General features: G+C 41.0%; 3 protein-coding genes across 3 annotated transcripts; 2 read left to right on the forward strand and 1 right to left on the reverse strand.

The window, feature by feature from the left end:
• On the reverse strand, positions 1-5,056 carry LOC117430259 (protein kish-B). The gene is made up of 3 exons (XM_034050128.3): positions 4,879-5,056; positions 1,789-1,920; positions 1-1,360 (listed from the first exon to the last, which is right to left on the reverse strand). Exons 1-3 carry the CDS (start codon positions 4,886-4,888, stop codon positions 1,278-1,280), a joined length of 225 nt encoding a protein of 74 aa, XP_033906019.1. The 5' UTR covers positions 4,889-5,056; the 3' UTR covers positions 1-1,277.
• Positions 5,057-5,535: 479 nt separating this feature from the next.
• Positions 5,536-14,130, forward strand: LOC131702118 (protein FAM107B-like). The gene is made up of 5 exons (XM_059004099.1): positions 5,536-5,758; positions 7,350-7,374; positions 7,980-8,124; positions 8,760-8,904; positions 9,144-14,130. The coding sequence occupies exons 1-5, from the start codon at positions 5,588-5,590 to the stop codon at positions 9,243-9,245; spliced, it is 588 nt and encodes a 195-aa protein (XP_058860082.1). The 5' UTR covers positions 5,536-5,587; the 3' UTR covers positions 9,246-14,130.
• A 1,577-nt stretch (positions 14,131-15,707) lies between these two features.
• LOC117430248 (probable G-protein coupled receptor 25) lies at positions 15,708-18,023 on the forward strand. The gene has a single exon (XM_034050105.3). It carries the CDS (start codon positions 15,845-15,847, stop codon positions 16,961-16,963), a length of 1,119 nt encoding a protein of 372 aa, XP_033905996.3. The 5' UTR covers positions 15,708-15,844; the 3' UTR covers positions 16,964-18,023.
• Positions 18,024-23,743: the final 5,720 nt, after the last annotated feature.

Here is a 23,743-nt window from a genome sequence, read left to right on the forward strand (position 1 = left end):
TTCTCTTTCAAAGGTTTAATAAAGAAAACGGAAAACAACACCCTCAATATGTATGAACACGGCTACATGATAACAGCAAGCCCTAAAATCTACACACATCCATGTGATAAATAATAATATTCAAGCACATGCTTGAGGTCAGAGAACATCTGTGTGAGACGCGGTGCTCAACGCACCCCTGTTAAAATGACTTTCTTCATCGTCCCTGCTGTACTTTCTGTGTGGTGTAAGTGCAGCAGCTTGGAAAGTGTCCCGCTTGGTCTGGTATTTCACGTATTAGTGTTTTTAAAACAAAGACAGTTATGACAAACACAAAGTGAACAGCAGTAATACACATTGGAATTGCGAGAATAACTAACGGCATCTTTTATGCTCCTCTCATTTACCAGCAGACATTAACCATTTATTTATTTATTTAAGATCGATTTAGCTGTACAGCCTTGGCAAATCGAAACCCTGTGGGCACCTCTTTTAAACATCATGTGTGCCAGACGGTAAGTAAGCCGGTCTCTCGTACCCGCTGCACTTACATTAGAACCCAACAGTTACCCAGGAAACGGCGTTCTGAAATCCTCTGAAACTGATGATGTAATGTACGGATTTGTCAAATATAACCAAACATAATCTGGGTGCGCTTTGCAGTAACTTCAAATGACAGATTTTTTTTTTTATAATGTCCCATTACCTTTTTTTTTTCCTTATTGCAATCACTCCAATATTTATTGTTTATTTTGTCCTAAGCCTGTGTGAAGGTGCTTTCGTCCGAGTTCAGTAGCTGCTCTTCAGTTCCAGCTGGCTGCTACACCTATCACAGCAGGAGCCAGCACCACTATGTGAACAGCTGATCAGGACGCGCATATCCTGTGCTGATTCTGCAAATACACTGCTGTGCATGAGAAGGTACGCACATAAAAGAAACAGAGACTAGCTGGTCTACTTTACATATATGGGAGGCAACTGGAACTGAAGAGCAGCACCTGACAACACCGGAACTTTAAAAATGTGTAACTGTAATAAATTCCAGTATGCATTACTTTAACAATGGAAGAGAAGAAAATACATAAATCAGTCCCCCCCCAAAAAAATAGTACATTAAAAGTGAAAGTAGCGAGTATTTTATCGTTCGCCTGCAGTGAATTCTTCCTTGTCCAAAGGTGACCCCCCGTCATCTGGCTCGTCTAACCACCGAGAAGCACTGAAACGTCCAGCCTTGCACACACACGTCTTGTCACACAGAGTCTATTGTCCATTCTGCGTCCCCGAATCCAACATTAAGGTCATTTTATAAACAAGACGTAGAAGCCCATCACCACGCAGGACAATGCGACCACAACGTGAAGTCTCGTTCCGATCACTGCAGCTGCAAAAGAGAACGAACCAAAACTTATTTTACAAGAACTGTATATATATATATATTTTGTTTTGAAACACTGAGTGCAATTATTTTACCACCGATTTTGTCCCCAATTTAAAACGTCCAATTATTTTTTTCCCCTGAAGGCAGCGATTCCCCACACAGCTGCTCAGGAGAACTGAAGGTTCAGCGAGCGTCCTCCGATCCCACGACCGAGCCAGCTTCCTCTTCCACACCCAGGAACTCCAGAGCGGAGGTCAGCGAGCTACCGCCCCCTGGAGGACGAAGGCCAGCCCTGCAGGAGTCCGCTCTGAGCTCACCTGGCCGGTACAGTTTGCTGTAGCATGATGAGGAGAAGCCGTCCTTCCCTGTTTTGCCTCCCTAACCTGTGGGATTGCCAAGGCCAATGAGACGCATTGCAGAACAATACCCACCTTTGTAAAACACCCCCCAGATGCCTTTCTTTTCTGACAGGAGCCAGTTCTTTAGCTTCGGAACTTTCTTCAAGTAAGCACACGTGCAAACAAACAGCAAGCCAAAGATGAGGATGCCGTCGAATGAATACACTGCCAAAGACAAGGGGGACAGAATGAATTCACAAAGTACTGTACAGGGAACACATCCCTGCAAAGAAACGAATGAGAACCCCCTCTCTGAAGCACATGCGCAACGAGGGAATGACATGTCTCTCCATACCAGAGCAGTCCTTTAATTAAAACCTAAATGCTGTTTTCAAACAGTTTACATATTGAAGTTATTTGATAATGGTACACTTGTTTTGTTTTCTTGTGCAGGGTTATATAAAGACTTTAGAAAATACGCAGTAAACATTTTGCAGGCTGAGTCACCTGACCGTGCGTTTGCTGGGCCCTGCTCTGTTTCCAGTCCTGTTGAAATAATTCTGCCAAACTACTGTTTAGGTTGTCTGAGGGATCTACCTGATTAATATGATTTGTATATGGCAAGTAAACAGCCTGGGTCTATATGGGAGGCTTGGTGGTCCAGTAGTTAAAGAAAGGGGCTTGTAACCAGGAGGTTCCAGGTTCAATCCCAGCTCAGCCACTGACTAACTGTGTGTGACCCTGAGCCCAACCAGAACACCACACAGCCATTCACACTGCCATAGAGAACACCACACAGCCATTCACACTGCCCAACCAGAACATCACACAGCCATTCACACTGCCCAACCAGAACATCACACAGCCATTCACACTGCCATAGAGAACACCACACAGCCATTCACACTGCCCAACCAGAACATCACACAGCCATTCACACTGCCCAACCAGAACATCACACAGCCATTCACACTGCCCAACCAGAACATCACACAGCCATTCACACTGCCCAACCAGAACATCACACAGCCATCCACACTGCCCAACCAGAACATCACACAGCCATTCACACTGCCCAACCAGAACATCACACAGCCATTCACACTGCCCAACCAGAACATCACACAGCCATTCACACTGCCCAACCAGAACATCACACAGCCATTCACACTGCCCAACCAGAACATCACACAGCCATTCACACTGCCCAACCAGAACATCACACAGCCATTCACACTGCCCAACCAGAACATCACACAGCCATTCACACTGCCCAACCAGAACATCACACAGCCATTCACACTGCCCAACCAGAACATCACACAGCCATTCACACTGCCCAACCAGAACATCACACAGCCATTCACACTGCCCAACCAGAACATCACACAGCCATTCACACTGCCCAACCAGAACATCACACAGCCATTCACACTGCCCAACCAGAACATCACACAGCCATTCACACTGCCCAACCAGAACATCACACAGCCATTCACACTGCCCAACCAGAACATCACACAGCCATTCACACTGCCCAACCAGAACATCACACAGCCATTCACACTGCCCAACCAGAACATCACACAGCCATTCACACTGCCCAACCAGAACATCACACAGCCATTCACACTGCCCAACCAGAACATCACACAGCCATTCACACTGCCCAACCAGAACATCACACAGCCATTCACACTGCCCAACCAGAACATCACACAGCCATTCACACTGCCCAACCAGAACATCACACAGCCATTCACACTGCCCAACCAGAACATCACACAGCCATTCACACTGCCCAACCAGAACATCACACAGCCATTCACACTGCCATAGAGAACATCACACAGCCATTCACACTGCCCAACCAGAACATCACACAGCCATTCACACTGCCCAACCAGAACATCACACAGCCATTCACACTGCCCAACCAGAACATCACACAGCCATTCACACTGCCATAGAGAACATCACACAGCCATCACACTGCCCAACCAGAACATCACACAGCCATTCACACTGCCCAACCAGAACATCACACAGCCATTCACACTGCCCAACCAGAACATCACACAGCCATTCACACTGCCCAACCAGAACATCATACAGCCATTCACACTGCCCAACCAGAACATCACACAGCCATTCACACTGCCCAACCAGAACATCACACAGCCATTCACACTGCCCAACCAGAACATCACACAGCCATTCACACTGCCCAACCAGAACATCACACAGCCATTCACACTGCCCAACCAGAACATCACACAGCCATTCACACTGCCCAACCAGAACATCACACAGCCATTCACACTGCCCAACCAGAACATCACACAGCCATTCACACTGCCCAACCAGAACATCATACAGCCCCTATTCTCTGTAAGTTGCTTTGGATAGAAGCGTCTGCTAAATGACTAATTAATAATAATATAATATATCCTGGGTAACAGACACATATCACAATGTTTCCTTTGGGTGGTGTGTGGGTTTATAGGGCTTTACTGATTTAAAAAAAAACAAACAAACAAACGTTATTTCAAAGACTTCAGCGTTACTACGGCGTAAGTAAATTTAAGGAGAGAAAACAAAGCCACAGTTTTTGCCTCTGGAAATGTGGTAACCCTTAATTGTGTTTCCTGTGATGATGAGTAGGGTAGTCACAGAGGACGCTATACTCAGGTTCAGGCTGTGCCCGTCATCACATTACCTACCTTTAAAGTAAAGTGCATTTCCAATTGTTTACAGTCAGAAACGTGGCAATGCTGCTTACACATTCAAACACGCACCGGGGTGTATGAAATAATACGCGGCAGACCAAACACGCAGGAGTTTGTGAAAGGGAATGTCGTTTCAAACCCCGCCAGCATTAACACACACCGGACCTGCACGGAACACGGTTCGAATACAAATACCGAACTTCCAAATTCCAAGCTTATCCGACACACTCTGACACGTGGAGAATGTTTTTAAGAACTCGAAGCGAACAGGTTTCGTGAATGCATTAATAACATCACTCCGGCCTGCCTGACATATATATATATATTATTAACACAATGGCCACGTCCTCAAAATCTAAAACTTACTTCCTGCTTGACAAAATGCACACCTCGTACGAAACCAAGACCCCCTCCAAACGCTGACACGTTTAATAAAACGGTGTAGCCAGCTTACCGTTGGTCATGTTGTATATATGGTGAGGCGCGTCTGTGCCCCAGATTTCTGATTCGTTTTTAACACACAGTTTATTATCTCATGATTTGTTCTTCCCTTCACGCAGTAAACACCAAGGCAGGGGCAGTCGAGCGCAGAGCAATGCAGCGCCTGGCAGGGAGGAGCAATAGATCACAGCACATATTCACCGGAGCACAGAGATGTAGACTTGAACGCTGGTTGCATGTTTGCGCATGCAAATTAATACATTTATTATGATTTCTAGGATTCTGTCCAGTCTCTGTGGGGCCAGGCAGTGAGATGACAGTTATCACTACCCCTTTAAAGAACACTCGATACGGCTCAGGGATTTTATTCCTTAGTCTTCTTGTTTGACTAACTTTGTAAGTCATTTTCTGTTTCGGTCATAACAGAAATATTAAAGCACCCCTGTGCTCTCAATGGCGCAATTAAAAGGTTCGTATGTCGGTCAGATGGAAGGTTTTTCCAAAGCAAGACAGCCGGTTTAATAGTTTGTTATTACGTCACAGAACAGTACTGAAGCTGCCCCTGACAATTACACTAATCATCTTCCGTCCCTGAGTATCGTGGCTCCGTGGGCTTAAACTGGATCAACCCCATACCATAATGAGATTTCACGGATCTGTATAGATTCAGTGTGTGGGCATGCTTGTGAAGACATAGCTCCGATTCAGTGTAGGCTGACAGCATGCTGAAGCCATGTGTTAACAGCGCAGTCGGTTTCATTTCTTTAGCACACCAATGGCTTTCTCTGGATGTAAGGTTCCTGCAGAAAAACGGTTCATTTGAGACCGCGAGGAAATCGTCTGTGAGGAAACCCAGTCCACTAACCACCATGGGAGGATCACACGCAAAGAGAGTGAGTCCCACCCCGATGAGCTGAGGCAGTCTGGGCTTGCTTGTGTATCAGGCTTACCATACGCGTGAGACAGCTACACAGAATAGTCTCGTTTGACTTCCTGTTCAGTACTGTAAAGCAGTAAACTGGCATTTCGTTATGCTAATACTGAACTTAATGCACACTTTACAGCAAGCTTACAATCCATTTCACAAACATCCTGCGTTATTCCGTCACTAATCAGTGATATAGAAACACGTTGTGCTTTAATTAGGTATCTTAATCCAACCATGTTTGTGGCTCTGTGTTCATTTTCTCTTACTATTTTAAATGAATTGCATGTGTGTCCTATTAAAGTCATCAATTAAATTAGACGATCGCTAATTAATTTGCTTTGCCATTTTTCCAAGATTTTCAGTAACGGTGGTTTGATTTCATACGCACAACAACAGAAGCAATGGGGTGTTCTGATACATTTGCACACTGCTGTATAGTCAGTATATTAACAGAACATGTTTCATGTGTTTCTGTAAACTAGCTGTTAACAAACAATAAAAAGTGTCCCGTGAAATAAAGTTGTTTTTACAGCGTCAATATAATATATACTGTACTGGAGGATTTATAATATATACCGTACTGGAGGATTTATAATATATACTGTACCGGAGGATTTATAATATATACTGTACCGGAGGATTTATAATATATACTGTACCGGAGGATTTATAATATATACTGTACCGGAGGATTTTTTGTAGTTATAAGAATTTAAGATACTAGTCAAACTTAACAAGGGATACAAAAGTCTTCACTATAGAATTTAAGTTATGACGGCTCCATCCATTTGGACTTAAACCTTTCTCATTGTTTTACGCACGTTATGGAAAGTAAATGTTAGATACTTTTAATGATTTCTACACTAGGAGTCTTCTCATGAAAATGATGATGATGAAAATTCACGAACAGTAAAATGGCTGTGGCGCTTGAGTCAGTGTAGGCTAGTCCACACACCCTCCCCCTCTCCCTCTACAGCAGCAATCACAGAGATTAACACATGTAATCCGATTCACATCGGCTTTAATCTTTTAATGGACATCTGTTGCGCTTTCCAGATTTCACTACCATGCGAACAATAGACATTCAGTTCTAGAGCTCTGTGTGCGTGATAGAGTCGCCTCTCGGAGTGGGAGACTGGGCAGGGCTGAGAACGGGGCAGGACATAGAACGCCCTGGCTTATTCCCTGATGAAAAACTGAGTGACTGGACTATACCAAAACTGCAGACTGTAAACTGATAACATTTTAAAATGAACATTCATATTCATATATCCAGCACACCGAGTTATTTAAAGAACGCTTCATGATTCAAATAAGATTTCTTATTCATGAAAATGCTCTTGATTGCTATTTTCCCTATCTGTTGATTTGCTTACCCCATATACTCTTATTCAATATGTTATGGACATTTTATACACGAAGCGTCATCTCTATGGCATTTAACCCACTTTTTAGAAATCTACACACTTGCAAAATACAGTGCAACAGTTTGCAATCTTTGCCTACATGAATTTCTTGCTGTTTTCTCTTTGTCTGTGTTGCGACGCATACGAAAGACTGGATTCAGGAAGCAAAGAAAAGGTACCGATCTGTGTTTCAGTATCCAATACCGTTTGTACCCTAATCTATTAGTCCACTATGTACAGTAGTTGTGGTTTGAGGCTGCTGTTGGCTCCATGGCCACAAGGGGGCAGTCCATCCACTTATGTTTCATACCACGCACAACTGTGCAGACATGGTAAAATGCAGTTAGGTTTTAATGTTACATTTTAATTTGGTTGCTTTTACATGTATATGAATGAATTAGCATTTTACATGCATATTAATTAATTTGCATACCAACCAAACAGTGATTTCATGTATGTAACTTGTTGTATTCTGTTTTATACAGTGTATACCGTATGTAGATATTTAGTTGCCGTATCATTCTACTCAGTGTGTATATATTTGCCACGATTGGGTGAAAGGACACTTTTGTTCACGTTAAATATTCATGTTGCTTCACAAAAGATTAAGAATTTCACGGGGACCTGCTCAGCAACCTTTCCGGATGCCTATGGGACCCCAGACTCTATTTGGAGAGCCGCTATGCCACACGTTGCTTGTAATTTGCCATGGCTTGACTGTGCTTGACTGTGCTTGACTGCACTTGTCTTTTTGAGTGTCGTCCTGTCTCTTGCTTACAGAAGACTACAGCATCAGAACGCCCCCCTCTTACCTGGACACTGACAGCCCCCAGGATTTAATTCAGCCCAGAAAGGTAACCCACCCCGTCCTGGATTCACAACGCCACCAGGACCTGCACAGAGAGCTCGTTCTGAGCTGCAAGCGGTGAGTAAAACCAGCAAACTAGATGAGCTAGCAGCGACTGAGATCCCAGCAACAAACAAATACATCTCCAAGAACACTCTTCAAAATGGGTCCTTCTTACAAACCCTTTCATGCATCAAATAACCAACACAGCTGAAAAAAACTAGCTTTGGACATATAATACATTTTTTTCCATTGTTTTATATGGGAGGGGAATGGCATTCTCATATGAGGCTATCAAGCATTTGGTTAATGAAAATGGGATGTTTGTTAATAAACCCGGACATCATCTCCTCTCAAGCTTCCCTTTAATTGTTATGCAAGAACATTTCTTTTTTTTATTTCCTCCAAACAGATTGTGAAACAAGCAAACATATCCGAAGTTACTAGAGTTCTCTGTAATACTTCCCTTACACAAGTATAAGCCCCCATGTTCACCAGGACAGTTTGGAACAATTCAGGCTTTGTAACTCCAACCCCAGTGCATTCTGGTAAATGTAGTCCTGCTTCTTTTAAAGAAAAGATTCCAATGAAACAGGTACCAGACTGCACTGCGATGGAAGTTTAAACACCTGAACTGTCCCGGCGAACATGGAGCCACATGATCACCCTACTGTTTGGTGTTGCAGTCTAACTGTAGTCCTTGCTGTGTCCAGGGGTCTTCTGCCAGAGAACAAGCCAGAGCTGCAGAGAGTGCTGGAGCAGAGGAAGCTGGAGCAGCTCCGAGAACAGGAAGAGGCGCAGAGACCCAAATCAGACCTAGAGCAGGAGCTCAAGAAGAGGCAGCAGAAACTGGAACTGGTACGAGCGCCGCACAGGAGACTCGAGAGGGGGCCCCGTTCACAGGAACGCTCCGTACAGAGACACACCTTAACAGAGCGCCCCTTAAAGCCTTGTGAATCGGCCCTGAGTTTTAAGGGCAAAGCGTTGGAATTTCTAGCTAGTTTCATGTCTACAGGGTTGTGTTTAGAAGCATGCTTTTGTCCTCTGTATTTGTGCATGCATTCCCTGAAGGGGTGATCCTTATTTCTATGTTGCAGTACGAGCAGGAGCAGATGAAACCGAAAGCAGACGAGGAAGACGTGCCTGAGTTTGTGAAAGTGAAGGAGAACCTACGCAGGCTCAAATTGAACGGGGAATAGGGCAGGAGCTGCTTCATCAACGGCAGGGCCACCTGGAGGGAGAGGGAAAACACTGCCAGAGTCTCGAATCACTCGAACCTGCTAGAGAGACATGGCCCCTTTCAAACAGAGAAAATGTACTGGGGGGTTCCAGGGTTCTTCATCATGAGATGATGTCATGTGTATGAATGTGTGCGTGCGTGTGCGCGTGTGTGTTTGAAGCATATGTGGGAGCTGCAGTAAATCAAGGGCAGTACATTAGATCTGGAAACAGAAATGATCTTCCTGAATTCTGAGATCTGGTACCTTTCTGTTTACAAATGAACCCCTTTATGTATGTATGCATTCATGTACAGTAGGGTACACAATTCAGTCATCTGCACATTCAGCAGCATCGAAAGCAGAAACAGGGGTTTTTTTTGGGGGGGGGGGTGGTCATCCATAAATAATATTGTCTTACAAAATGGCAATATATATTATTAAATGAGAAACGGGTCACCAATCTGATTGGTGCTCAGTCTGCTGGTTTGTCGCTCTATCACTGGGACGATCTGCTGAATTTAATTGAAACTTGGAAGGTATGAGACTCACCACTGGGGGGATGTGTTGAGCGACCTCCTGACACGGACCACCTATCCAGTGCAGTCCGCAGACCACCTTGGGTGTTTTTACTCAACACCACGATTGCTCCTGAACAGTTCTATTGAGCAATGTCCCTTTCATAGCTCCTTCTGACACTGTGGTTTTAATTAAACTTTAGAATCTGTCTATGTGAACTCTGTGGGCTATGAGAAGCTGCCCTACCAAGACATAGAGTATGCATCGAAAAGCAGATCCTCAGATAGGACGCTTAGCATGGTACAATTCTACATGTTGTAGAAGTGGGAAAAACACATGTCGCCACTGAAGAGGCGGGAGAGGTCCTGTAAAGGGGAGTTCACAATGTTTAGGGGTTTTACATTCTGATTGAGAGTACAGTTAAATATACATACTGTACAGGGTGCTGTATGATACTATTTTATCATATAAAAGTTAAATAAGAATGATTCAAATTGTAGTAAATCTTAGTGTGATTTCCATCTGATGCAAGCTGTCTTATACAAAGAAATGTCTGGTGGCTTCATCACATCAAAATCAGGCTCTGATACATAAAGGGTGATTCATGAACCAAGGCTGCGCTCGAATATCTGCAAGGAGTGTGCAGTAAACTCTTCTTCAGCGACTGCTATGACAAACAAAAAAGTCGAAATTCCCCTTTTTACCCTTATAAAAGTTTGCAAAATGTTTTAATTTTATTTTTGCATCTGTTTGCAACACCTGCACGTGTCGAGCAGAAGTTTTCAAACTGCAAACCATCAGGCGGAAGTAGTCTAGAAAAAGAAAGAAAATATAGCGCTCGTCCGAGATGCGGTGATTCCATACCAGAAAACCACAAGCAAATCTGATCTGCTTCAAACGAAGCATTTCCTTAGATCAGTTTCATCTAAAAAAAAACATCCACGTGAACACGCTCAAAAGAGAGCCAAATCTTCAAATCAACGCCTTTGTGAACGTCGTGAACTTGAACGGGCCTCACACACCAGCGTTATCTTGTTGTTTACAATAAAACAAAACAAAAAAACAGACCCCTCAATAGAGCCTCAATAGAGCTCTCAGAATCATGTCTAACCTCCAGGTACATTCGGTACAGCAGGGGTTAATTGGTGCCGGATCGTATCAGATCCCAGACCAGGTGTCAAGTCAATTTAGGCTACCTATAAAACGTTAAAATCGTCTTACTTTGCGTACTGCGCATGCCCAGACTATTCTGACCCTGCACCGCGCATGTGCAGATTTGTTTTTACTAATAATTCGTTTTATATTCAATACAGACAGCTGGTGTTAACGAACGGTAAAGTGTACAGTAACGCAGCTCTTGTGGCGGAAGAGTCTTTAGTCACGATGCACCTGTATTATGGAACAATCCTCCAATTGAAATCCGTAATGCTGACTCAATGAATGCATTTAAATCAAAGCTTCAAACACATCTTCATGCAGAGGACTTTCTGTAGATTGGGATGGCCTGTTTTAGAATTGTGTTAATATGTATTTTATTTATTTATTTATTTAGTCCCATTTGTTTTTGGATGTTTTTTGATATTTTATTGTATATTATATTATTATATAGTATATTTATTTGTCATGTGAAGCGCTTTGGGGGGCCTTGGCATGAAAGGCGCTATACAAAATAAATTCGATTGATTGATTGATAGATAGATAGAGCGCTATAGGTACATTTTTATATTTTTAAATATAAAAAGCAAAAGATAAAAAGACAACTATAAAATTGTTTTGAAAAGCTATTATTATTATTATTATTATTATTATTATTATTATTATTATTATTATTATTATAGCTATTTCCTGGTGTGAAGTCCGATCATGCTGTTGATATTACATTTAAAAATAAGTCATGTTAATTATATGACATTATTTAAGTTCTGCTATATATATATATTTTTTTAGACTCTTTTCAAACTCTTCTCTATATCACCACCAAGATGAATTGTTGGATTGTTTTAAATTGACCAAAAAAAATAAAAAATAAATAAAAAATAAAAAAAAACGTTTACAGCTGCAGATTAAATTTTGACCAGGTAGCAGATTTTGACAAGGTAGCAAAATTTGACGCTTATACATGTCATATTTTGCTACCAGTAGCAAATGTTGACATACCTATTTGTCTGACAGGAGAGAATTATATAATTTCCACATTTTCAACAATTTTTATTATGATATATTTTTTTGCAAATAAGAACTCTACAGTATATGCATACAATTCGCAACAAAAATCATGCTTTCCTGTTCCGTGAATTGAACGTGTTTAAGAATCTCTGGCGCGCAGAGTGCTAGATGTTTGGGAGAGTCAGTCATTTCCTGCTCTTTCAACTTTGATAGGGGTTTTCTGCTAGCACAGCGTTGCCTTGCTTGTCTTTCATATCTTCAAACACTCCGCGTAAAACGAGGTAAAATGATTCAAACATCAACAGACACTTCGGCAAACGCCTTGCAGAAACATCTCAAAACGTCGCGCCTCGTCAAAGAATCAAACACACAGAAATGCAAGCAGTATTGTATTAACAGCATATAAGGAGGCTGTGTGGTACAGTGGTTAAAGAAATGGGCTTGTAATCAGGAGGTCCCCGGTTTAAATCCCACCTCAGCCACTGACTCATTGTGTGACCCTAAGCAAGTCACTTCACCTCCTTGTGCTCCGTCTTTCGTGTGAAACGTAGTTGTATTATTATTGCTGATGCATAGACCCTAGTCTTTGTAAGTCGCCTTGAATAAAGGCGTCTGCTAAATAAACAAATAATAATATTGTCACACACCTTGTTATGGTGTCACAACAACCGCGGATTCCTCCCATCAAGACCACTGCCTCTATACGAGAGGGCGTGGTCTCTTAGTTTCTTTGCTTGGGTGTGATTGACTTGAATCACATGGCTTGCAGTCTGATAGCACAGGGCTAGTCAATTATTTAACGCCAGGGTCTAAATGACTTGGTTAAACATGTTTTTGGTTTCAGAATTCTTCGTTTAAAAGGTGTCCATCTAATTGTTTTTCATTTTTTTTCAGTTTTTCATGCTGTTTTGGTACCCGCCTCATCCCGTTCCTGTCAAAACCACAGTACACATAAATACGTTTCTGTATTAACACACCTACAAGCTGAGTTCGACCACATTTTAATGCAAAACAAATTGTAGACAACTAGAAAGCATGGTAAAGTGCGGATGAAAGTATCGGGTCAAATCGTGCTAAACTGCAAAATGACCGTGCGTGTTAACAATGGTTAGCTTCTATCAGACAGCTGCAGTGGGCTTAATATCAGAACACAGGACCGATCTTTATAGGAAACTTTATTCATGCAGACCCTTTTATATTACAGCTCTACAGGACCGAGTCTCCTTTTGCAGATAGCACATGCTTATATGGCTGGCGCTGTTTTTTTTAACTTGGCTTCTGTGTGTGCATATGAAATACTTTGATGCCAGGGTCAGTGACACACTGTCCCTGGATGTGAAAAGCGCTCAGTGCCTCCTGGCGCTGGTGTGTAACACCTGTAACATGTTAAACCAGCGCTCAGTGTATAACACCTGTAACATGTTAAACCATGGCGCACATTGTAAGTGATATTCTGGAAGACGAGACTCCCTTTTCAAAGCGTGTAGAAACAAGCAATCAGCAGCGACAGTGCTTCCATTCCAGGCAGCTTTTGTCGAAATTCTCTTTTTGTATTTATTTTCTGTTAACATTAGTTTATGGATAATCTTGTTTGCTTTTAAAACAATTAAATTGTTACAAAAAAGACTATTCTATAGTCCATTCATTTTAATTCCGTACATGGTCTTGTTGTACTAGTGCTCAAATACACACTCCCTTTTTTCTTTCTATATTTACCAGAAACCTCGCTTAATATAATTTTAGGAAATGACATGTCAGCACTGTGCTTGCATCCAGAGCGCGTCTGCTGATGAAAATAAAAATACGACTAAAAACAAAACAGTGTTCGGTTCAACAGAGACAGTTAATAACTTAACAACAAATAAGCTAAGTGCTCCGTGTCTGTCTGTACAGTTTGAAATTTGAATGTGCCGCCCCTGCTTGCTCTGCGACGTTCAGCCAATAGGCAGGGACGGGACGTTGAAAGGAATTGTGGGAAATGTGGGATCAGCATAGAAGCAAAGGTATATTTCAAGGTCATAAAACGACATTTCCCACAATTCTTTTCAACGTCCACAGGAACACTTGTCATGTGACACTTTCTAAATTGGCTTGCTAGCTTGCAATGGTCTGCTGGTCCTCGGCGGTGCGGCACTGAGCGCTGGTTTAACATGTTACAGGTGTTATACACTGAGCGCCGGTAGGCACTGAGCGCTTTTCACCTCCAGGGACAGTGTGTCACTGACGCTCGCATGCGTGTCGGGGGACGAGTGGGAGTCCTCAGTCCAGGTGCCTGACGTCACAAGGGGGCCCTGAACCGAGAGCGTTTCGAACCCCGCGTGTTAGATGAACTGCTCCTTCCAAGTACCAACGCTCGTCTTGTGTCTTTTAAAAGAAACACTAAAACAATTTTTTTTATTAACATAAATGCATTTCCCCAAAATGTCAAATCATTGATTTTCTATGTGTGAATTATTTTCTGTTGCTTGAGTGGGCCAAATATGGGTGGAAATGGTAAATACCCGGGAACTTTTCGGTATAAAATAAATAAATAAATAAATAAATAAATAAATAAGTTAGTTTTGCTGTGTTACTTTTCACGTTGATGATGCAAAACGCTCACCTTGTAATGTTAAAGGTCATTAAAAACAATATAACAATTTCAAGCCGGATACCACAATGATAATTGTGTGAACATCCTACTTATCATCCGTGTATCAAGGTGTGAAAAACAGCCATAGCAACAGCTGAAATAATCCACTCAAGACCGGTGTGGTTAGAAACACCGCACGCCAGATATTTTAAATGGTACACCCATCATGCTAAAAATACCGATCGATACTGAAACACGGGGCTGTACCAGAGCAGGTGAGGACATGTATAACCACGTGCAGCAACAGCCCGGAGAAGAGTAAGCAAGCACAAGCTACAGAACATACTGGCGCTGTCTTAAAATGGATCTGCTCCCAAATCTATAAGGGGGCATCTAAGGGGTGGGTTTGTCCGGCACTGAACGCATAGCTTGTTATTGTGATATAGAATTATTCAATCAATATAATATAATATAATATAATATAATATAATATAATATAATATTATATATCATTTCGACTAGAAGCAGGCAGTTTTTTTTTCTAGTAGAGAAATTAGTTGGCTGTAAGGGGAGATCAAAACAAAAAAAAACGCACTTGATAAATAATATCTCGGAGTAATGCAGAAACCCTAATAAATTCAATGACAAACGTTTTGACCAGCAGCCTTCTAGAATTCTAGTCGGAACGTCTGTCATTGGATTTATTAATACGGGTTGAAATTCTCTCTGTATTCACTTAATCGTATTTAGTTTGTGCACTTAAGAGTGTGGTTTATTTTTCAGCACAAGGAAATACATTTTTGTATTATTTTTTGTTGGTTCTAAAAAAAAAAAGAAAAAAAAAAGAAAAGATTCTATTGTTATCGGATAATTAAGAATACTTCACCTGTGTATAAGCTATGGGCTAGTTCTGTAAGATGGACTGGCACTATGTTTGTTTACAGCAAATTATATCTCTAACCTTGTCATGACGTCTTTGGAAACACCTGGGCGCGTGCATACTTTAAAGGAATGCGCACGTGAATCCCATTTCCACGCAGCTGTGATGCCGGGACTGCTTCAGAAAAAACACACACACACACACACAAAAGCAGCAGGAAGCGTGACACAAATGCACTACAATGGCTATATCCGCTCAAAATCCAGCCTGTCACTTTTTTTCAACCTTTAAAAAAATTACCCACAAAACAAACATGACAGCGGCGGTGAAGGGGCTGGCACGTGACTTGGCAGCTTGTTTTAAACCTCTGAGTTTCACTCTGCCTGGTATTAGAAACTGCAGGGCGCTCAGAATACAGTCAGCCCTCCTTGAACGCGGTCAGCAATGGAAAACACTAGCGAACCAGCCGACCACAATTACAGCGACTATTATTACTACAACTTTGACTTCACTAACGTCTCTGATTTGAATATTACTGAAGCGTGTGACGCCAGCGAGCTCCCTTCCCAGAAGTATATCATCCCAGCGCTGTACTTTCTTGTGTTCTTCACCGGGCTCTTTGGGAATTTGCTGGTCATTCTGATCCTCAGTTCCAAGCAATCCTGCAAGAGAAGGCTCGTGGATACTTTCGTCATCCACCTGGCCGTGGCGGATTTGGTCTTCGTTTTCACGCTGCCTCTCTGGTCGGTCTCGGCGGCTTACGACCACCACTGGAATTTTGGAAGCTTCCTTTGCAAGTTCAGCAGTTACGTCATCGCCGTTAACAGGTACTCCAATATCTTCTTCCTCGCGTGCATGAGCGTGGACAGGTACGTGGCGATTGTCAAGATGCTGGACTCCAGGTTCCTACGCAACAACAGGTGCGTACAAATCACCTGCGGCGTCATCTGGGTATCTTCGGTACTGCTCGGCGCTCCAGCGCTCGTTTACAGAAACGTGTCCGCGGACGAGGACGGCAAATTAATCTGCATCGAAGACAGTCGCTCGACCTTCAGCAGCATCAGCTTGCTGTCCCTGATCGTCGCGTTCGTGCTTCCCCTGGCCGTTATCTTGTTCTGTTACTGCTCCATTCTGGCTAAACTGCGCCGCCACCGCCTGCACCAAAGCGCCAAAACCGACCTGAAACGAAGGCACTCCATCAAGATGGTCTTCAGCATCATCGTCGCTTTCGTCATCTCCTGGTTGCCTTTCAACGTCTTCAAAAGCATCCACATCGTGTCCAACCTGCGGGAAGTCTCTCTCACCTGCTCCCTCCAAACGGCCCTCAGGTGGGGCTTGGTCATATCGTCGTGTCTGGCATTCTTCAATAGCTGCGCAAACCCCATCCTCTATTTCAGGCTGGACAACTACTTCAGACACCGCGCGAAGGACATGTGTCTCGTCCTCTTCTCGTCCAGCCACCGCTCTGCTGCGCTTCCCATGTCCGGCGCGACTACTGACAGCACGGGCTCAACAGTAAGCAGGCCACGCCTGTCTTCCATCCTTCTGACGCACCCAAAATGAATTTCCAGTCTCCAACATTTTATAGACATTTTATATTATAAAAGAAAAAAAGTTTCAGAAGGCTTTGAAGACACAGAGGATATGACCTGACTAGTGACAGTTTGGCACTGCACTCGGTGCTTCGTGTAGATGTGTTACCCACATCACAGCAGATTCAGGCGCACTGCGCAATATACACAACCCCCTTCCAGGCTCCGGCCGTTTCTTCACATTTTAAAGTGCTTAGAAAAAAGCAGGACTCATAATTGATGCATTTAAATTGAGTATGGAGTTATAAAACAATTCAAATTTTAGCTTTTGCAAATATATATTGTTTTATAACCGCACACAGCTCTCTCTCTCGCTCTCTATGTATATTTGTATTCAATTGTGTAAAATGTTCTTGTGAGAATCTGTGCATTATTTGTAATATTTGGGGGGAGCAGTTTTTTTTTCGTGAAGCTAGTGAAACTGAAATATTTATTCATCTGTGAGGCTAACACATAAATGCCAATTCATGATATATATTTTTATATATAGTGATGGATTGCATAAATTGTATTTTTCAAGAGTGTGAGTTTTAAATGTAAAATTGCAACTAAAGACTTTGTAATTGTAAAATGAAAGCCGTGGAATGCACACATACCATTAATAACGAGTTTGTGATCCTATCTGTTGAGTTTATATTTTTACAGTTTAGTATTGGTGACTGTGTTTTAAGTTTTTTTTTTTTTTTTAGCTATGCATATTAAGATACACAGTGATATTTCAGTTTATTCTTTGTTGAAATAATTATATTGCAACCCCTTTGTATTTTTGCATTTAAAATGCAATATAATTTTACACGAGATAGATGTTGTTCAATTATTATTTTTATTGAGCTGTAATGTTTTACACGTGTCCTTTTAAATATATATATATTTAAGTTGCTTTGCAGAATATTACAATTTTAATTTGCTGATATAACAGGCTTTTGCGAATATGTGAAAAAAATCTGCCTTAATGATTAGCCTTCAAATACAATTAACGTCAATCACTTTTCATTTAAGTTGAATTAACAAAATATGTAATTATAGCATTATTTAAATATTACAGTTTTAATAAATCAAAAGTAAATGTGATTGTTTTGTCTTTTTTCTTTAGAATTTTATTTCCAGTAAAAAAAAAATCTCCTATAGCCTACTTTCATCTCAAATAAATAATTTACAAAAATATTTACACAAATAACTGACCAATTATTAAGAAGGAGAATGCAAGCGGGTTTTCGATTCAAAATGCCTAGCTGTCAGTATGTCTTTGTGTCTTACCATTTTTATTTTATTTTTATTTTTTAAAAGTGGAACTAAAATGTCCTGCATGAGATTATATTTAACATAATATGCAGACAGAGAGAAAATATCATCCCACAATAGACATCTATTGACTTCTAACAGGAAAGGGAAGTTTAGACTTCCACTATTTTATAAATGGACTCGTAGATGACTTGTACTGGTGTGTTCGGAGTCTCAGTGCCGCACATTCACAGAGACCCTGTGGGGTTCTGATACTTTACATAATTTCCACAGGTTATTCTTTTTTCTCTAATTGCTGGATGCCCCGCTTCCTCTACAGCCTAACGCTACCCGTCCACAGTATGGTCTGGCGATAGCTTGCATGACCACATAATTATTTTCCAAACTCCACTTCTCCCCTGATGAAGACACTGTTGTGGTCTTGAAAGCTATACAGTCTACACTGTATATACAGTGAGGGAAAAGGGAACCAGAACAAAACGGGATCAACCGCGGCTATGCCATCAAATATCTATTTGTACAGCTGTATGTACAGAAGATTTGACAGTTTGCAAAAAAATAAATGCATGTTCTGTAGCTGTACAGCATGACATCATGAGTAGATAGTGGGTTTTTTTGTATTGATGTTTAAGATACACCTGTAGTTACACTGAGATTCTGTTTTTGCTACGCCAGCAGCAAAATCACAGGCTTAAAACAAAAACGAGAACACCCGCCAAACAGAGCTAAAAACCTTGAATTTTAGAGTGGTTTGGTTCTTGCAAAATTATTTTTTCGGCTCTGAAGATGAACAGCATTGTCTTTCAAAAACCAGCAGTTAATTAAAATCTATAGGATTTTTTTTTCCCCCTAAGTATGCAAGGATCCGATCCAAATGACACGGCGTGTACACAGAACTGTACAGAATGCAAGTGGGCAGTTCAGTCTGGGTAGCATTGTCCTATAGCACTTCTGCCCATAACAGAGGCAGAAAATATAATAGAGGTTCCTAAGACTTCATTAGTTCATGTCGTGAGAATTTCCATATTTTGTTTTGTATTATATCCAGGTCACCAATACTTTAGTGATTGAAATTATATATATATATATATATATATATATATATATATATATATATATATATATATATATATATATATAATTAAATATAATAAGCAAACGAACACATATTACAAAATGTGGCGATCCACTCACCCGGTATTCGACGTCTGAATCTACGTTCTGTGAAGAAATCGCATAAAGAACATTCTGTGCCCGCAGCATCTTTAGAAATGACCGTTAGATTCTGGAAGAAAAAAAAACATATATTCTGTTTATGAGAACATGTGTGGGACGCTTGTTCTAGTAGTAAGAGTTCACAGATGAATCACAGACTTTCAGTCTAAAGTGTGTTCATCTATTTCTGTCACACAATTCACAGAATCCATGGGAACATCATATTTTTTACCTTTCTCTCCATTACGCACAAATGATTTGAGCCAGTTTGACCAGACTTTGATACAAATAACTTACACCTGTCCTCTATCAATCCCCACAGTGATGCTGTTTTAAAATGTGAACACACAGCAAGAGCGCCTGCATGTAAGGTGTCCGATGTTACAACTGACCCCATGGCCAGGGTCAGTTGGAACATTCTGTGAAAGATAATTCAATAATTCAACAGCACGTTTCAGTTAACAAAAACTTAATGCTTTATTGAATAAGATCCATTTTCATATGAAGCAAATATGTTTGTTTTTATTTAACTCAAAAATTGAATCTTTATTGAAAAATCAAAATGTTCACATACGGCTCTTTTTTTTGTGGTCCTACTTTTAAAACTTTTTAACGTCCCTAAAATTATAAGCCTTTTCAAGCAAGAATGACACTCTGAGTCACCAATGTGACATACGTAGTTTTTTTCCTCCAGTGGAAGCTTCATGTGCCTATAGTGGAGCTAGCCAATGTTGTATGGGGTCAGTTGTAACACGTGTTACAACTGACCCCAGCACAGGGAGCCATTACTAAACCTCATGTTCCAGCAAGAACCAACAGAGCTAAGAGCAATCACGTGTGTCAATTATACTGAGATCGGGGGTGAGAATATGCAAGCCTGGACTCCTAAACTGGTAACACAGGTATATATCACAAAAGGAAATGCGGGGAAAGAATTTACTTTCAAGGTGTTACAACTGTCCCCGGTCTCAACAGGCTGCAGTAGGCTAGGTGTTATATATTTGATGGTTCAGAGTTCAGTGTATATTTTGTGGGAAAAAAACATTGCGAAACCAGTTGAGAGTGGAAAGAAGTGATTTAAAGAGTTCGGAAGTTCAATCGTTTTAGTTTCTCACCACACACAGAACGACTGTTGCCTACAAGAGTTTCGGACTGCAGCGTGGTGCACAAGCGCTGGTTTCAATGAACACGATCTATCGAGGAGCCTGCATGTGCATGAAATAAACTAACTAAAAAACACCCCTGTTGACCTTGTACTGTAACAGAACCAAAAAAAAAAAACGAAGCAGCTTTGTTTCAACGGAAACGAATGCCATTTACTATCCGTGAAAAACTTAAATACAGCTTCTACTCATTCATCACTGAAGAATGCTTGGCTGCACTTAGAAGCGCTAACAAGCAGCTTACTAACACGTTAACAAATGTTGTGTTCGTGTTATTTAATATAATAAACTAATTTTAAAAAAAAGCCTAGTAGTATTCAATAATAGTATTTCAATGCTACTGAAATACTACAATGCTAAACAAAAACACATACATATATATATATATAATTACCATACTGAAGTTTAGTTGATACATGCGTGTGCATTATATATATATATATATATATATATATACACACACACACACACACACACACACACACACACACAGAATGATACTTACTGGTCGTGCAAAACTCTGTAGAGTATTCATGAAAATATAAGCTTTGTGAATACTACCAACTCCAGTCTTAAATGGACTCCTATTTTTTTTTTTAAAGAAGAAGGGAAAAAAAAGACCTGGTAATTAAAACATAAACGGGAGCAAACCATTCCGTGACAGAATGGCTCCCAAGTTGTTTCTCAGCTCCGTCAAATCAAGCTATAGGCTGCTTTGAAAAAAAAAACGTGTTGAAATGATCGCTCATTTCAGTGAAAATGTATTTATAGTTTGTGGGGACAAAAACACTGTAGAACGCGAGTCTACATTTCAACCGCGCTTTGACTAAAATAAAAGCGAAGTAAGATTGCCAGTGTAAGCCTATCCAAACAAGTTGCGTGCGTCGGGGGCCATTACATTACATTTCGGGTTGTTTGTAGTCAGTTGACCCCGGTCCTCAAGCTGTTTTCACAGCTATTGCGGTTAAAGCTGCTAACCCTTCAAATAGGGATCTTGCAATCTTCACAGCGTACTATTTCTACAGAAAACAAACACCACAGTTTCACGCCTTTCAGATCTGCGCACCACTTCTCTTAGCGTGGGAAATACCATACAGCTCTGGACAAAAGTTTTGCACCATCTAGAACTTTAATATTGATATATATATATATATAATTTATATATATATATAATGTAACATTATGTAATCAAATAAACTACAAAATGATATTGCAAAAGTCTACCTGAAGCCATAACAGTAGTACAGTATTTCATGTTGGATTTAAAATGATAATGTAATATTATTCAGCAGGTTTCATTGGCCTTTATAAAGCAAAATTAGTTCGTTCTATAGGGTGATGCTAAACCTTTGGCCATTGTCCTTACATGCAAAAATATAAGTGCGCCATTCAGACTGATCGATGAATAGACTACAGACAGCTCCGTACATGGACAGAATTTAATACTCTCAATAACTTAATAATGAGATTAATAACAAGCTTCATGGTAAGTGGATCCGCGGTGTTCCAGGCAGAAGAGTGACCCGCATGTGTAAGTAATGCATTGCGATAGGCCTGTGGTATAGTCTCTGCCAGTCTGCTCGTTCATAAAGCATTAACCTCAGTAAACAGAGGGAGGTGGTGACTCGTGTGAATGTGTTCTGTGCTGGATTCCCGTGTGATTCTGTTCAGCTTGGCAATACCCCTTATTGCTCATCCTACGATTGCAACTCATTTTGAAACTGGCACACGGGCTACAAATAGAAGTCAATGTGTCGCAAAATAAAACAGGTTAACAAGGCCGTTAAAATATATCACCGCTCTCTTTTTTTAATTCAGCAACGCCACAGTTACTCCCATCAGGTGTCAGTTTAGCACACTGTTTCAAAGGTCTGAGAACCGCTTAACAAATTCACACTTCTATTTCAGTTCTCAACAGTACGCCGCTGCTTATCAGTGCAGAAAGCGCCTGCTTATAAACTAAAGCATGTGTTAAAAAAAACAAAACTGTTTTTCACTTGCTAGGCTAAGGAGATGGTTATCAGCGCCTCTCATTGCAGATAGCCCTGCTGAGACACGGCCGGCGTCAGGTTGGGGGAGGTGGAAGGGACGCATTTTTTTTTTTTTTTTTGAGCCCACTTTAATGACTAAACGTAAAACATATACAGGCGCCGTCTAATCTACTGGGATCCGAAAAATAAACCCTAGCGAGGTAGTATAGGGTGAACATGTTTGGCTTGCTTTCTGTTGGATATGAACTTGTGCAATGCTAGAAAAAGAAAACAAGTCAATTCTGTTTAGATAAGCCTTTGGTTTGTCTGCTCTCTGATTTTTAAAAATGCATTTTGTGGTTAAATTCTTAGTGTGTGTATTGCTTATGTGTTGAAAATGCAGCGTTAATATAGAGACCGTGCGGTTACTGTATGAACCGGTTCCCCCCTCAGTCATGGAATCATGTACAGCACTAGAAGACTAGCTCTACCTCCGCTACGCTCCCCTGCCTCCAGACCCCGCTCCTTCTCCACCCTTGCTCCGCAGTGGTGGAATGACCTTCCTACAGATGTCAGGACTGCCCAGTCCCTGACCACATTCCGGCGCCTCCTTAAGACTCACCTCTTCAAAGAGCACCTGTAGAACTCCTCTGTTTGTATCCTGGGACACTATCACCCTTCATGTAAATGTGCTTTATTTTGCTCTTATCTGCCCCCTATTTTACTGCATTTAATCCTGTACTTCAGAATACTGTAATCTGCTAAGTGTTTAACCTGTAGTACTTTGTATTTAATCACATCCTGATGTAACTATCACTATTTAATCATATCCTGATGTAACTATCACTATTATCTGCTGTATTATTGAATTGTGGTTTGTCACACTTGTACTTTGCTTGAACAAAAGTTATTGTATTTCTTGCTCTTATTGTATTACTTGTATTGTAACACTTGAAATGTATTTGCTTACGATTGTAAGTCGCCCTGGATAAGGGCGTCTGCTAAGAAATAAATAATAATAATAATAATAATAATAATAATAATAATAATAATAATAATAATAATAATAATAATAATAATAATAATAATACTTAGAATCAAGTCCACAAGAGGGCAGTAAAACTAACATGAGACACCAATGACGAGCAGTGGAAAATGAGT

Source organism: Acipenser ruthenus, chromosome 29 (assembly GCF_902713425.1).
Source record: "Acipenser ruthenus chromosome 29, fAciRut3.2 maternal haplotype, whole genome shotgun sequence".
NCBI classification, from domain to species: domain Eukaryota; kingdom Metazoa; phylum Chordata; class Actinopteri; order Acipenseriformes; family Acipenseridae; genus Acipenser; species Acipenser ruthenus.